Below are 14,916 nucleotides of genomic sequence, written 5' to 3' on the forward strand. Positions count from 1 at the left end.
GGCTGTGCATAGGACCCCCTCTACACTGATGGGAATGTGCCAGAAGTTCCCCATGGTCGTTCTCCCCACAACTGTGGCTGGGCTCGGCAGGCTGGCGCAGGATGGGGGTGCACTGTCAGATGCTTCTGGGGGAGCTGGGCCCTCCCACAGTGCGACTGCCGGTCAGGTTGAGATGTGCCCCCCCCCCCACCCCCCATTGTCTCAGTCAGTGCTGCAGTTTTAGCTTCAGCCCCTCTTGATCGTCAAGGCCCCTGAAACAGGCTTTACCTAGTGAGCATAGCTCCCCAGGCTCCCAGGGGCAACATTTAGTAGCATCAGCTGCCCGTCACCCGTCGGCACTTTGGTCAGACGGCTTGTTTTCTCTGCCTCACTCCAGCAATCCAGCTTCGCCAGTGTCTCCAGCTGCACAGCCTCCCAGCTGCTGCTTCCATCGAAACTGTGGATCTTTACTGCTCTCCTGCTTGCGCTGCCCCCTGTGGAGCGCTCGCTTCTCGCTGCTCTCCGCTGGTTGTCTTTGCTTTGGCACCTGCTCCTGCTCTGCCTGGCGAGCTACTCCCTCGTAGCCGGTCTGCTTCACCTGAGCAGTGGTGGCGTGTCAGCACTGACTGCGGCTTCCTCTGGCTCTTCCTCAGTTTTCGGTCCACCCCACTGACACCAGTGTAACAAGCTTGCGAAAGTAGAAATGTAGAAGCAGGTAGTACTTCGTTTAGACAATAGTCCCATTCGGATCTAGTCCAACAGAAAGGCCTGGGCTGTCCCGGCTGGCCAATCAGGGTGCTTCTGTCACGCCCCCCCTTGTTTCCCGTCAGCTGAGCCCAGGGCGCTTCTCCCACGCACAGCAAGCTCAGCACAGTGCAGAGTGGAGAAACACAGCTTCAAACAAATCCCACCGCAAGCCTCTGTTACAATACAGTTCCAGTGATTTTAACTAAAACAAAACAATGCTTTCGTGTGCTTCTTTCCCTTTCTTAGTGACAGACATGCTCCCAAAAATGTTAAAAATAAACCAAAATGTCCAAACATTTTTTTAAACAGATACTGCACTAAAGCAAATAAAGAAAGAACAGCATTGTATTTCTTACTGATCACCTTGCTATAGCAATATAAAGCATCCTGACTCTCTCTAAATACAGAAGATTGTATTTATTATATACATTTACCATCCAAAAATTCGGTTGACAGATAGGTCAGTTGGTAGGTTAGGTTTAGGGGGATAAAGACGGCACTGAGAAATCCTAAGGCTTATTCACCAGTTACAAACACGCATTGCAAATGAGGGGATTCAACCATAGTTTATTTTGTATTGAAAACGTGTACTAACTGCTCACGTGTTTATGGCCATTCCCAGGCGGCTACAATTAGCTGTACTGACAGGATCCATTCTTTAGCTACCGCATGCAGTTTATTCACAATTGACCATTGAGACACCAGGAACCAACAAAGTACACAAAGCTTGATAACATGCAAACTCAAGCTGTGCAGCAAAATTGCTATATGTATTCTTTACGCATTCAAATATAATGTGTAATTCATATTTTTCAATGCGTAAAACACTCAGTACACAGCTTTTCTGGAGCGCTGGCCAACGCTATCAGGTTTCTGCGATATTCTTTTAAAACACCCTCAATTACACCAAGCATCCTAGCAGTCTTCTCCAAAAACGTCTTTACTTGTTTATATAAACATTAGTCAGTGGATAGTTAAACCAGCTGAAGGAAATGCCGTTGTTTAGCATCAGTGGCTGCCACTGGAGCCCCACAACCTGTAATCAGAGGAGCTGCTTGTCAAAGTGTGTGGGTGAAGCGCTGCTCTTCAGCCGCTGTGTAATTACGACATGGGGAGTTCACTGCACAAGGAAAGCAAATAAGACCACACTGGCAGCTGCTTATGAGGATAATCTTGTCAGAAACTAAGCCAGGGATTACATTTTAACTATCCTTATAGCAGCTTTTCAAAAGTACAAAATAACAAAAAACTTCTGTGGTAGAGACAACTAGTGTTGGACACAGCTCTGCTGTTTTAAAAACTGCTTGAAGGATAGAGGTGCTGGGTTATATATCACATACACTACTTTCTTGTTTTAGTTTATTTACCATTGTTGGATCAGATTTTAAAGTCTTATACAGTATTATTAGATGGATTGTCCTCATTTCTAGTACCTGCCATTGTCTGCTTTGTCCAGACACCAGTGTAGTCACAGCCCTGCATGATGTCAGTACTTGCTGAAAGAATTAATTAATACCAGAGGCCACTTATACAACATTATAAAACAGCTCAGGATTATTTTTTGTTCTTCAGTAGTGACTGCACTAAATATTGTGTCACATTAACTAGATCCAGATCCAGTCAGTCCAATAGAAATCAATTAATTACAAGTCTTCATTGCGTTTACTGCTCACTGAGGACCAGCACATAAAAATAATGCAGTGCTTCTCCTCTGCCACTAGAGGGCAGAAGCCGTTTGCTAAATTCATCAGCAACGATTCTAAATGTGGCCCAGGGAATGGGAGTTGAACTGATATCGAAACTAAGTTAATTTGTTATTTTTATTTCTGTAAATGTTTGTATTTTGTGTATAAGATGCTATTATTTGTCTTTAATCTAATATTGTGTTATTATTCTCTGTACCCCGTCTACATGATTTCCAAGCAATCCACAAGTTTATACTGTATAAGTGCTACTTTATACTGTACATGCATGTACAAATGTAGGTGTGGTACAATACAAGCCAGACAGAGAGCAGGCTTGTATAAAATACACTGTTAAAGGCAGGGCCTCTTTGTTTGTTGTCTTTGTTGTTTGTTTGTTTGGACTCAAGGCCAAAAGGGGATATGGAGCCTTACTGCTTGATTTATATTCAATTGAACTCACAGAATAAAACCAATAGAGATCAATCTTTATTAAACAAAATAAAAATACACATTTCCCATGTATTCCCTGCTTAAACCAACACCTTCTTCAGCCCCCCTTTAAGAAAAGCAATATGACAGAATACACCAAAAACCAATACATGGCAAACTAGACGCTCTAAAACACAGAGAACACAAGTTTGCAGCTTTTAGCAGATCAGATCTGTAACATCAATGCTTTTTGTCAAAAGAAAGCTTTGTGATAGCCCATTGTGTGCTATATGACACTGTATCAACACCATTGTATAAATCCAGCAAACCAAACCAGAATAACTAGTAACTAGTACAAAGCAACCCTCTTTTACTGTACTTTGTATAACAGGCGTTATTATGGAATGGGTGTGCATGTAAGCTTGAGGGTGACTTGGTTTTGTACAGTCTCATGACACAGAAAGACAATGCCCTGGTTAGCTAGAGATGCCAAGAGGATTTCTAGCAGGCACTTAATGACCCCAGTGGTTACAGGGCCCCAGGCCACACAGCCCTGTTGTGCATCATTAGTATTAGTACAGTGTCCTTGTATCTTCATGGGACTTCACATGGAAACAGCGGGACAGGGTTTAAGGTGAGTGCAGTAATCTGGGCAGCACAAACACAGGTCTTTGGAACACTTGTATCTAGGTGTTTACACCAAAAACACAATTTTTGTGAAAGTAAAACAACTAATGCAGTAACTAATGGGGTCACAAATGGAGATTAGATAAAGGGGCATTCAGAACAGAAAATAGGAGGCACTTTTTTACACAGAATTGTGAGTCTGGAACCAACTCCCCAGTAATGTTGTTGAAGCTGACACCCTGGGATCCTTCAAGAAGCTGCTTGATGAGATTCTGGGATCAATAAGCTACTAACAACCAAACAAGCAAAATGGGCTGAATGGCCTCCTCTCGTTTGTAAACTTTCTTATGTTCCTAACCACTGCAGTGACCCTGCAATCAGGTCATTACTGTGGGCATCCTTATTTCTTCAGGCTGGTGGCAGCGGATCATGCACTACATACAGAATGTTATTAATACATTATAAACTGGGTCATTGTGACAGATGCACTTATTAGACCTGCTGTACATACAGATATTTGTAATGTAGCAATCAGGCATTACTGGACTAAATGTACTGTACTTGAGTGGTAACTTGCTTTTATATAATTTTTAATTAATTCTGTCCTGCTGACTTATATATTTTCTGTCAGAATAAAGTCACTGACGTTTCTTTTTATTTCAAGGTTTTAAATACTGAGCTTTTTTCACCCCCATGAATTCAGTTCTCTCCTTTTATGTTTCAGGGATTGTCGCAGGGCTGAGGCCCTCACCTGTAAATAGTGGGGTTTTGTTTAATTGTAAATAAAATACAATAGAATTCAAATACCATTTGTGCTAGATATGGCAGGGCTGGGAGGTTAGAATTCCCCCTGTGCCTAATTTAAATTCATATGCAGCATGTGGCCAGGTGTTGATTGACTCATTAATTACCAATGAACCCTGGCCACACACCTTTAAAAAGGAGTGAAAAGCCCATTTATTAATTTACAAGCAGGAATAGTCTGGGAAGGCAAGTTTGTCGGTACTGGCTGTACAAATATCCAGGGTGAGCAAACACAGGAACGACCAGGTGTAGACCGGGGTTCCAGTGTTTAGAAGAGGGATTCATTTCAAGGAATTTGAATCCCACGAAAGTATATTTATATTTGTGTCAGGGAGAAGGTTCCTGGAGGTACCTCCCTTATAGTGGCAGCAGCGACGAGCCACATGATGGCAAACCTTTGTTTTAAGCTGTTTTGCCCACTGTTTTTTTTTTATTTTTTTTAACTTTTTTGGATGTACATTTTTGTATATGTCCTCTTGCACTGGGGCTACCATTGCTGGTATCCTAGTGGCCGCCCCCTACCACTGCACCTGCTGGTTTTCTGTCTCTGTCGATCAGCGGATCCCCTCACTTGTATGTGAACACCCCTCACAAGGACTAACAATGTGCACTTATAGAGAACATGTTCGCACATACAGTACATGCAATTTCACTTGCAAAAGTTTTTACTTCTGCTATTTGCACTCGACTCATCCAAAACAGATTACCAGTGCTGTCATTTCCTGTTGCATTTATAGGATTGCCCAAATATTATTATTATTTTTTTTATTTGCATTCATTTATTTTGTTATGTTAGCAACTGAGGCAGTGTCATAAGGTGGCCACATGCTGAAACTGCAGCGTGTTTGTTTTCCTCACATACAAAGCCATAAGGTAGCTACATATCACCACTGAGGTAAGGATCTCAAAGGGATGGTCAGATTCAGTCTGTACTTCTAAAAGGTCTCACAATAACTCCTCGGATCCTTTTCCAGTTCCGGTTCTCTTCAGGTTCTGATAATCCAATATGCATTCCAGTTCCTGCTCCACCTCCACCAGGACTGGGATACAGACTTCTTCTTTAGGAATGAATATCTGGCATTCCTTTGCTTGCATTGTCCAGTTCTGCAAATAGAACATTTTATTTGGGATTATTCTGAATAACCTTAGAGGAAAACATTTGATGCAAAAATGCTAAGAAACAGGGACTACCATTTGAAACAAGTGTGTTATAATGGCATGCATAGATGAGTCAAAACGTACATGAAGTTTATTATTTCTACAGAGTTCATGTTTTTAGCAGTAATATAGAAAAATAATACTTTCTAAAACTAAAAAATAACTAAGCATAAAACACTTCTTAAACTATTTTATTTGATTGTTTATATTAAATGACTACTTCATACAGTCTGACAGAGAGAGCACTAGCTATTTAACACTTCCAGCTTGGGTAGGTTATACTGTATTAAAATGTACCAGCTCTGCTTCAAGTAAACACAGCAGGGCTCACTCAAAAACACAGAGCACAGAAGAATGAAAGGAAGCTATAAGACTAAAGACAATAATTAGCTAGCTGCTCTGTGTGCTGCTCCCTGTTTCTTTAATGGTCAGGTTTTTAGAAACACAGTGTGAGGGTTTATTTTGTAAGGCTACTGAGGCAAGGGTCTAAAAGGAAATGTCAAATTCAATGTAAACTTCTCCCATCCTTGGAGTTGCAGTGGAAGTGTTTTCCACTTAAAACAGGCTTCAAATGAAAGCCTTGAGCACTTCACTTACCAACATCTCTCCATTCCTTTCAAACATGTCTTTGAAAAGCTTTCCTGGGTCAGGGATCGGAGGCAGTAGATAAATCTGGAGTCTTAAATAATATAAAAAACAATAATAAACATCTGAATAAATCATAAAGCAACATGTAAAAATTAAGAGGATACTGTATACGAGCTTTATTAAGAGGATACTGTATACGAGCTATATTGAGGATACTGTATACGAGCTATATTGAGGATACTGTATCCAAGCTATATTGAGGATATTGTATACAAGCTATATTGAGAATATTGTATATGAGCTATATTGAGGATATTGTATACAAGCTATATTTTCTGAATATTGACTATTTCTTACTTGTTTAATACCCTGTAATGTATCATTTCTCTAGGGGGGGTTCTGCTTGACAAGTTTAAAGCGTGTATGGTGGCCTCCACCGTGGTCAGGCACACACACCCCACAGGGGCAAATCAAGAACACACTAAGAATAATAACAACAGTGAAATCAAAACATGACGACCATGTTCAATCTATTTTAAATGTGTCCTGCACCCTGGAATTGAACAGCAAAAAGAACACTCCTATGCCTGTGGTCAGTATTTATTCCTCAGCCCCAAGGTGCTAGAGACTGCAATCTTACCTTTTGAGATAGACCAGAAGTGTAATAGCTGCTGCAGCGACCACAAGAGGAGCAACAATTAACACAACAATGTAGAGAGTCCGGTCCGTTTCAGCTGCTTCACCTGGACAAACAAGAGGTCTTTAAAAAAGAGTCCAATACTACAACTATAGAAACAGTTTGCAGTGTAGAACAAACATCAGTGAAAAACATGTGGCCCAAGTCATACATAACCCAATGAATGTGTAACCTGTAAGCCCTTTGAATCCCAGCATGGTTCCAGAACAGCAGGACTCTTCTCACTTTAATGACTGAACAATTATATGGGTTAATAGCATTCATTCAAATAGTTTGTTTTTCAGTTCTGTAGCATTAATGTGGAATGTTATCCTTTCAAACAAACAGGAGTTAACACTTTGCAAATACACCTGTGACAGAGAAAGAATAAATCTTGGATATAAATCTCCCTCCTGACCTGTGAGGGCGCTGTGTAAGGGAACAGAGTGCCCCGGACTGGATGGTCTGACAATTAATTCCAGGGAAAGGTGGAAGTTGGCCATCTAGAAAGGGGGCGGAGCTACGGTACACCAAGTCATCGCCCCAGAAGGGAAACGGCTAACATGATCTGGAGCTGTCGCTACAGGCCAGCACTAAACCTGGACAACACTTCACAACTGTACACAAATAAATTGTATTTCACCACGAGTACTTTAGCACTCACTCCGGTGTGCGTGTCTTTGTGTGTGTTCTACTGTGTTTATTCTTTTGAACTGTGTTCATTCTTAAGAATATAAGAACATAAGAAAATTTACAAACGAGAGGAGGCCATTCAGCCCATCTTGCTCGTTTGGTTGTTAGTAGCTTATTGACTCCAGAATCTCATCAAGCAGCTTATTGAAGGATCCCAGGGTGTCAGCTTCAACAACATTACTGGGGAGTTGGTTCCAGACCCTGACAATTCTTGGTGTAAAAAACTGCCTCCTATTTTCTGTTCTGAATGCCCCTTTATCTAATCTCCATTTGTGACCCCTGGTCCTTGTTTCTTTTTTCAGGTCAAAGAAGTCCCCTGGGTCGACATTGTCTACACCTTTTAGGATTTTGAATGTTTGAATCAGATCGCCGCGTAGTCTTCTTTGTTCAAGACTGAACAGATTAAATTCTTTTAGCCTGTCTGCATATGACATGCCTTTTAAACCCGGGATAATTCTGGTTGCTCTTCTTTGCACTCTTTCTAGAGCAGCAATATCCTTTTTGTAACGAGGTGACCAGAACTGAACACAATGTTCTAGGTGAGGTCTTATTAATGCATTGTAAAGTTTTAACATTACTTCCCTTGATTTAAATTCAACACTTCTCACAATATATCCGAGCATCTTGTTGGCCTTTTTTTATAACTTCCCCACATTGTCTAGATGAAGACATTTCTGAGTCAACATAAACTCCTAGGTCTTTTTCATAGTTCCCTTCTTCAATTTCAGTATCTCCCATATGATATTTATAATGCACATTTGTATTGCCTGCATGCAATACTTTACCCTTTTCTCTATTAAATGTCATTTGCCATGTGTCTGCCCAGTTCTGAATGCTGTCTAGATCATTTTGAACAGGTTAGTGTCTTTCAGGACTGTAACCCGTTGTTTTGGATCAGTTCAATACACATTGCTCTGTATTGCCTGGGATTATTCTTTGTGGTCGCCAGACTGGGATTATAAATAAACGTATTGTTTGGACCGTGAACTTTGTTGTCTGTCTTCTGTTTCGTAATCACATCACCTCTACACCTGCGCACTGCAAACCACTTTGCCACAACACCTTACTGAAATTCTGTTTAAAATAACTGCAAAAAGAATATTCAGCCACCAGGTGCACATTCAAGTGATTAGTCCCAATCTCCACCATGAAATGAACAAACAGAACATGGCCGAGGCTCCTGGGTGCAAGGTGAGCTGTGCTGGTGGGGGGGGGGGGGGGGGTCACATTATTGTGCTTCAGTGACCCCTCTGGGAGGGTGAGTAGAGCTGTGTGGGGGGGCAGGGGGGATGTGCTTGTGAATAGAGATGAGAACAGAGGAGGCCCGCTGATCTCCAGTCCTCCTGGCTGCTCAGCAATCACTGGACATTCAAATTGGGTAGAAAAAAAATCAGGGTAATAAGAAAAAAAAGATTTAAAAAAAAGAACACTGACACTTTAAAATACTAGAAGCAGAACAAAAACAATTAGTATTGTTGCAATGTATAATATAGTTACCATAGTGTTTCACTTCACTCCATTCACCCGAGCTCTTGCTTCCACAGTAGCCATTGTATTGGGAACGCACTTGAACCAGGTATTTTTTCTTTAGCTCAATATCGAAGCTGAATTTAGGGTCTTTTATTCCAGTTAACTAAAATGCAAACAAGAGTACGTATGACATACAGCACATATGGATGGAAAACATATATATACATACTGAATGAATAAATGAATAGTAAGACACAACCTTTATTGACCCAACTCAATTAATCACAAGCAAAAACACATCAACATGAGCCACCGTTAGCAATATAGATTTGAAGAAACCATTCTTTCAATTCAATAAACACACCATCCACACTTCAGAAGCAGTCCTCTTCCAAACCGTTTCATTAAAAGTTGTATTATTTTAACTTTGTAGCAGCACACAGAGCAGCTAGCGAATGATTGTGTTATTTACAAAATAAACCCTCACACTGTGTTTATAAAAACCTGATAATTAAAGAAACGGGGAGCAGCACACAGAGCAGCTAGCGAATGATTGTGTTTTTTACAAAATAAACCCTCACACTGTGTTTATAAAAACCTGATAATTAAAGAAACGGGGAGCAGCACACAGAGCAGCTAGCGAATGATTGTGTTATTTAGCCCTATTGATTCCTTTCATTCTTCTGTGCTCCGTGTTTTTGAGTGAGCCCTGCTGTGTTTTCTTTTCTTGTGTCGTCGATGTAGCGATGACGGCGAGCCCACCGCCAGGCACATGCAGATAACTAACGTCACTTTAGTGAGCAGGCGAGTGTGTTTAAATGTACAAGGCACTTCAATAATTTACTGTGCAAGTATTGATCACATTAAATGACCACAAGAGTTTTGTGGGCTGTTAACTCAACAAGGGCTGCTTTTGTGCACACAAAATATAAAGTGTAATGCTCCCATTTCATAAAGCCCTGTGGTGCTTCTTTTTTTACGGGGATGTCAGAGACTGATGGAGCTGGTTACCATGTTCCTCTAAGCATGGCCATTATTTGGTTGAGCACATTCCCAGAAGTTTGTTTAGGCAAACACAGTTAGCAGTCACTTAGTAATCACGAATTGCATTTGAAACAACAAAACAGAAAGCACTCTAACTTACATCTTTCCAGTGTGTCAATATGCTGTCCTTGTATCTTACATCAAAGGCAATGCAACGTGTGGGGAAGTGACTTGGTTCTGCCCACTCAACGAAGAGTTTGTTTTCTTTCAACGTTATGCTTGTAATGTTTGGAGGATAAGGCTTCACTGCAAAAACAACCATGTAAACAGCATGAACACAGGAGTACAGCAATTCCACCAAACAACAACAAGAAAAACAAGAACAACATATATACCTATTGTCTGTGGGTCAACCGCCGAGTGGAAGGGTCTGACTTCAGCATAATCTTGGGATCCATTGACTAGAATATACACAATACGGGACGCATTCCACGGCTGTCTGGACTCGTGGAAATGGCATCCCTGCCTCACACCATCACTCACGATGTATTCGCTGCATGTTTGCAGTTCGCCCAGGTTTGTTTGCCTACACAACAAATAGCAGAAATTTGGTTGTAACACAGTACACACTACCCTCCAAAAAGAAAGAAAGAAAGAATTAACACAGCTGACTACAAATGTTTTATCGGCAGGTTTGGACAGCATTCTGCATTAATTGCTGCTTCTATTTTTTCTATTTAGGTAGATAACAGGTCAAATTGGTCCTCCTTTGTGGCTCTACATAGAAATACACACACTACCAATACAGGTGAACAAATGAAAGTTGATTAGCATCATTGTAAAACAGCCAGTAATTTGTTTCCTAATCTCTCCCAGCTGTCACATTGCTGAGAAGTGACTGTATCCTCAGGTCTATGCAGTTTATAACAATGTGGATGAGCAGGTCTCATCAAGATGACCACATTCAATGAAACATCAATAGAAACAGTGGCTTTGGCTTCAGGATCAAGAGTAACTTCAATACAAACCAGTAGTAGAGGCTGTATGCGAAGTGTGGTTTAGTGCCAGGCTGCCAAGTGCAGTTCATGCATCCCTCCTCATAGATAACACACTGGAAATGTTTCACTGAACTTTCTACATCGCCTGATGAACGTGAAATGATATGAAATGTATTATAGCAGTATGCAGTTAACAAAAGCTATAAATACCTTAACACTTATTAGAAATAAATAACACAGCACTGTACATCAAAGAGCTGGTAACTAGAAGTTCATTTCAGGGGGTTTCTGTATCGGAAGACATTTGTAACACCAGTTCCATAGATAAACTGACCCTGTGCAGAATAGTAGCGGTTTACTCATTCACCTCAGATTATACAATAATAGAGTAATACAAATACCAGGGAAAGTATGACATAGAAACCAGAAATCTGCAGCACATATGCTACCCCATGGACATCTGCAGCACATACTGTATCATGACAGTGTGCTGCCCAGCCCCATGGAAATCTGCAGCACATACTGTATCACGACAGTGTGCTGTCCAGCCCCATGGACATCTGCAGCACATACTGTATCACGACAGTGTGCTGTCCAGCCCCATGGACATCTGCAGCACATACTGTATCACGACAGTGTGCTGTCCAGCCCCATGGACATCTGCAGCACACACTGTATCACGACAGTGTGCTGTCCAGCCCCATGGACATCTGCAGCACACACTGTATCACGACAGTGTGCTGTCCAGCCCCATGGACATCTGCAGCACACACTGTATCACGACAGTGTGCTGTCCAGCCCCATGGACATCTGCAGCACACACTGTATCACGACAGTGTGCTGTCCAGCCCCATGGACATCTGCAGCACACACTGTATCATGACAGTGTGCTGTCCAGCCCCATGGTTTAAGGTCAAATAATAATTAAAGCTCTATGGCAGTTTGGCACAAGCCCTGCTAGGCAGAAATAAGGAAATGGCTTCCAGCTGTCCCATTACAATCAACAAAGATTTTGTCGAAGCATTCACTTCCAATGCAACAGGAACATCCTGCTTGATAGTGATGCAGTGGACCGTGGTGACATGCTCAATTACCTGTCAGAAACCCTTTGGAATCTTTTGATTTATAAAGTATTGTATGCTAATAGGATAACATTTTAATCTGAACAGTCAGACATCATCAACAAAGAAACAGAATGTGTGCTGCAGCATAACAAGAGAGTCAACGAACCAGCAGCAGGGCTAATGGGCTTTCTGATGTGTGGGACACTGCAGCTCTTAAGGTTTGTGTGTGACACTGCTGTTCTTAGTTAAGGTTTGTTGTATGTGGACAGTGCTGTCCTCAGTTAAGGTTTGTTGTGTGTGGACAGTGCTGTTCTTAGTTAAGGTTTGTTGTATGTGGACAGTGCTGTCCTCAGTTAAGGTTTGTTGTGTGTGGACAGTGCTGTTCTTAGTTAAGGTTTGTTGTATGTGGACAGTGCTGTCCTCAGTTAAGGTTTGTTGTGTGTGGACAGTGCTGTTCTTAGTTAAGGTTTGTTGTATGTGGACAGTGCTGTCCTCAGTTAAGGTTTGTTGTGTGTGGACAGTTCTGTTCTTAGTTAAGGTTTGTTGTGTGTGGACAGTGCTGTTCTTAGTTAAGGTTTGTTGTATGTGGACAGTGCTGTCCTTAGTTAAGGTTTGTTGTGTGTGGACAGTGCTGTTCTTAGTTAAGGTTTGTTGTGTGTGGACAGTGCTGTTCTTAGTTAAGGTTTGTTGTGTGTGGACAGTGCTGTTCTTAGTTAAGGTTTGTTGTGTGTGGACAGTGCTGTTCTTAGTTAAGGTTTGTTGTGTGTGGACAGTGCTGTTCTTAGTTAAGGTTTGTTGTGTGTGGACAGTGCTGTTCTTAGTTAAGGTTTGTTGTGTGTGGACAGTGCTGTTCTTAGTTAAGGTTTGTTGTGTGTGGACAGTGCTGTTCTTAGTTAAGGTTTGTTGTGTGTGGACAGTGCTGTTCTTAGTTAAGGTCTGTTAGGACACTACCTCTTAGTATTTGTATGGCCCACAAGCTTATGGTTGAAGTTTTCACATCTGATCTCAACACTAACATTTAGTTCCAAATAATTGTACAGTTTTGAGTGCTGCTGTGTCCTGGTAAAGAAATACAGCAATAGGACTGATTAAGAAAGCTCTCGGCCCGTTGCAATATAGACCTAAAGGATGGCTGTACTAGGATCTGCGTCTTACCTGGTGGTGCTGGTAGAGATATGTTTGCCCATTCACCGTCCTTACTGGAATCACAAATATTAAATGCTTTCACATGGAAATGAATTTCATCATTCAAAGCAAAGTAAACTTCCCGAGACAGACTGAAATCCCTGACATGATTTTTCTATAAAAAAGAAAAACATTTCAGAAATATTGAGAAATTATTCATTTAAAATATTCAGAGCGTAAACAATACCCAAAACAAAATGTAATGGTGAAGAATGAATGAAGATGCAGCGCTCACAGAGTTTAATGAAGACTCATATTTTATACAGCCTTTGTCTGCAGCTACACCGTCTGGGGGGCTCCATGACCACGTCACATCAAACGGGTTCTTTATGGAAGACGTGAGGTTTCTCGGGGCTGGGATCCTATCTGAACAGCACAAAATGAAATTAAGAATGACAAATTACAATGGAGTTTTTTTTTCTTTTTTGTAAGTATCTTATTTCTTCTACTCATAAAAAGAAAACACTCATCGATCTAAACAGCAGCTCACCTTGTAATCCTAAAATAACACACGTCAAAGTGGACCATGATCTCGTATGGTGTATGTAAAAGCGGTTCTATAGATTTAAAAAAAAAAAAAATGTGTACTAAGCAGACAGACAGACGGACGGACGGACAGACAATGTGATTCCATGTACCTCACAGACAATCTCCGTATCTATTCTACACCAGCTTCAATGTAACATAATGACGGTGGTGGATCATTTTGTTTTTCAATCTACTTACAGTTAAAGGGGAGTGTATCGGACACTTCTAGCAGAACAAAAAATAAAAACGCGCTTTGTACCAGAGGTTGTGCATTCTCTAGAAACTAATGAACGCTATCCTGTCACACTTACAACACAGTAACCCACAAACACTTGAATTCACGGAATAACGACAAAAGAACTTCTCGTAAGTATTCATTACTCGAGTACGTAATATTCCCCAGGAACACTGGCGTAGACCATGCCAGCAATATGAAACCTTGCTATGTTCTCACCCAAAATGAAGAATATGAACTACTTTCTGACAACTATAGTTTGTTGTATTCTTACTCGTTTCTCTCCTGTGAAATAAGGTGCTGTATTAGCCACAAGAACGTCGTGTAAAATATAAAGTGAAAGTACAAATACCTGTGTAACTTTCAGCCCAGGTGATCATTAAAAGCAATCCAATAAACCAAAACATTACTAATCCCATCTGTCTGCGTATCCGATACATGTGACGGGCATGTCAAAAAATAAAAATAAGTTGTCTTTCTGACAACAAAGATCTCCGTGGCACCCAGCGAGCACTCCAGGAAGCGACTCGCTATGAAATCCGGGAATAGTAGCAGCACTGCTCTCGCATGATTCAGAAACCAAAGCTGCGGGCGCTCCCTCGAATGAAACGTCAATCCAGCCTTTCGTGTGTAGGCGGGATCTATCAATCGTTATCACTATGCAATTACAAAAAATAAAAAAATAAATAAAACGGCAATGCCTTAGAATTGGAAGTACTGCGGCTATGCAATGAACTTTATACACGCCAGTGGTACTCCACGCAGAGAAGTAGGCTACATAATGATTTGAACCACTTTTGTTCAACAAAATATTTCTCTTTTTTAAAGTGACATTTACATGCCCACAATTCTTCTTTTGTTAAAGGTCTCTGTAATCCAACACCCTTGTTTTGCGTGCTGCAATGATTACAAAAAAAGAAAAGAAAAAGTAACTGCATGCATCACAACATTGGGGTAAAAGGATTTAATGAAGAATTTAGGTTAAAATAGATTCCAAAAATGTATTTTCAAAACATACAGTGTAAAAAAAAATTATAATAAAAAACAGGTCATGACAACTTAAAAA

At 40.9% G+C, this 14,916-nt stretch overlaps 1 protein-coding gene across 1 annotated transcript; it reads right to left on the reverse strand.

The window, feature by feature from the left end:
- Positions 1-2,884: 2,884 nt before the first annotated feature.
- On the reverse strand, positions 2,885-14,569 carry LOC131701679 (interleukin-13 receptor subunit alpha-1-like). Its single transcript, XM_059001056.1, has 10 exons — positions 14,203-14,569; positions 13,323-13,453; positions 13,058-13,202; positions 10,869-10,983; positions 10,236-10,426; positions 10,001-10,146; positions 8,884-9,019; positions 6,658-6,760; positions 6,027-6,108; positions 2,885-5,375 (listed from the first exon to the last, which is right to left on the reverse strand). The coding sequence occupies exons 1-10, from the start codon at positions 14,288-14,290 to the stop codon at positions 5,217-5,219; spliced, it is 1,296 nt and encodes a 431-aa protein (XP_058857039.1). The 5' UTR covers positions 14,291-14,569; the 3' UTR covers positions 2,885-5,216.
- Between the last annotated feature and the right edge of the window lie 347 nt (positions 14,570-14,916).

The sequence above is a fragment of the Acipenser ruthenus genome, chromosome 26 (genome assembly GCF_902713425.1).
Source record: "Acipenser ruthenus chromosome 26, fAciRut3.2 maternal haplotype, whole genome shotgun sequence".
NCBI lineage: Eukaryota > Metazoa > Chordata > Actinopteri > Acipenseriformes > Acipenseridae > Acipenser > Acipenser ruthenus.

Excerpts from the sequence above, each read along its gene's own strand:
- LOC131701679 (XM_059001056.1), bottom strand. The coding sequence starts at position 14,290 with ATGTATCGGATACGCAGACAGATGGGATTAGTAATGTTTTGGTTTATT. Across the intron at positions 9,020-10,000 it reads TATTGACACACTGGAAAGAT|TTAACTGGAATAAAAGACCC; the intron begins GTAAGTTAGAGT and ends TTTGCATTTTAG. Across the intron at positions 5,376-6,026 it reads AAAGGAATGGAGAGATGTTG|AACTGGACAATGCAAGCAAA; the intron begins GTAAGTGAAGTG and ends TTCTATTTGCAG.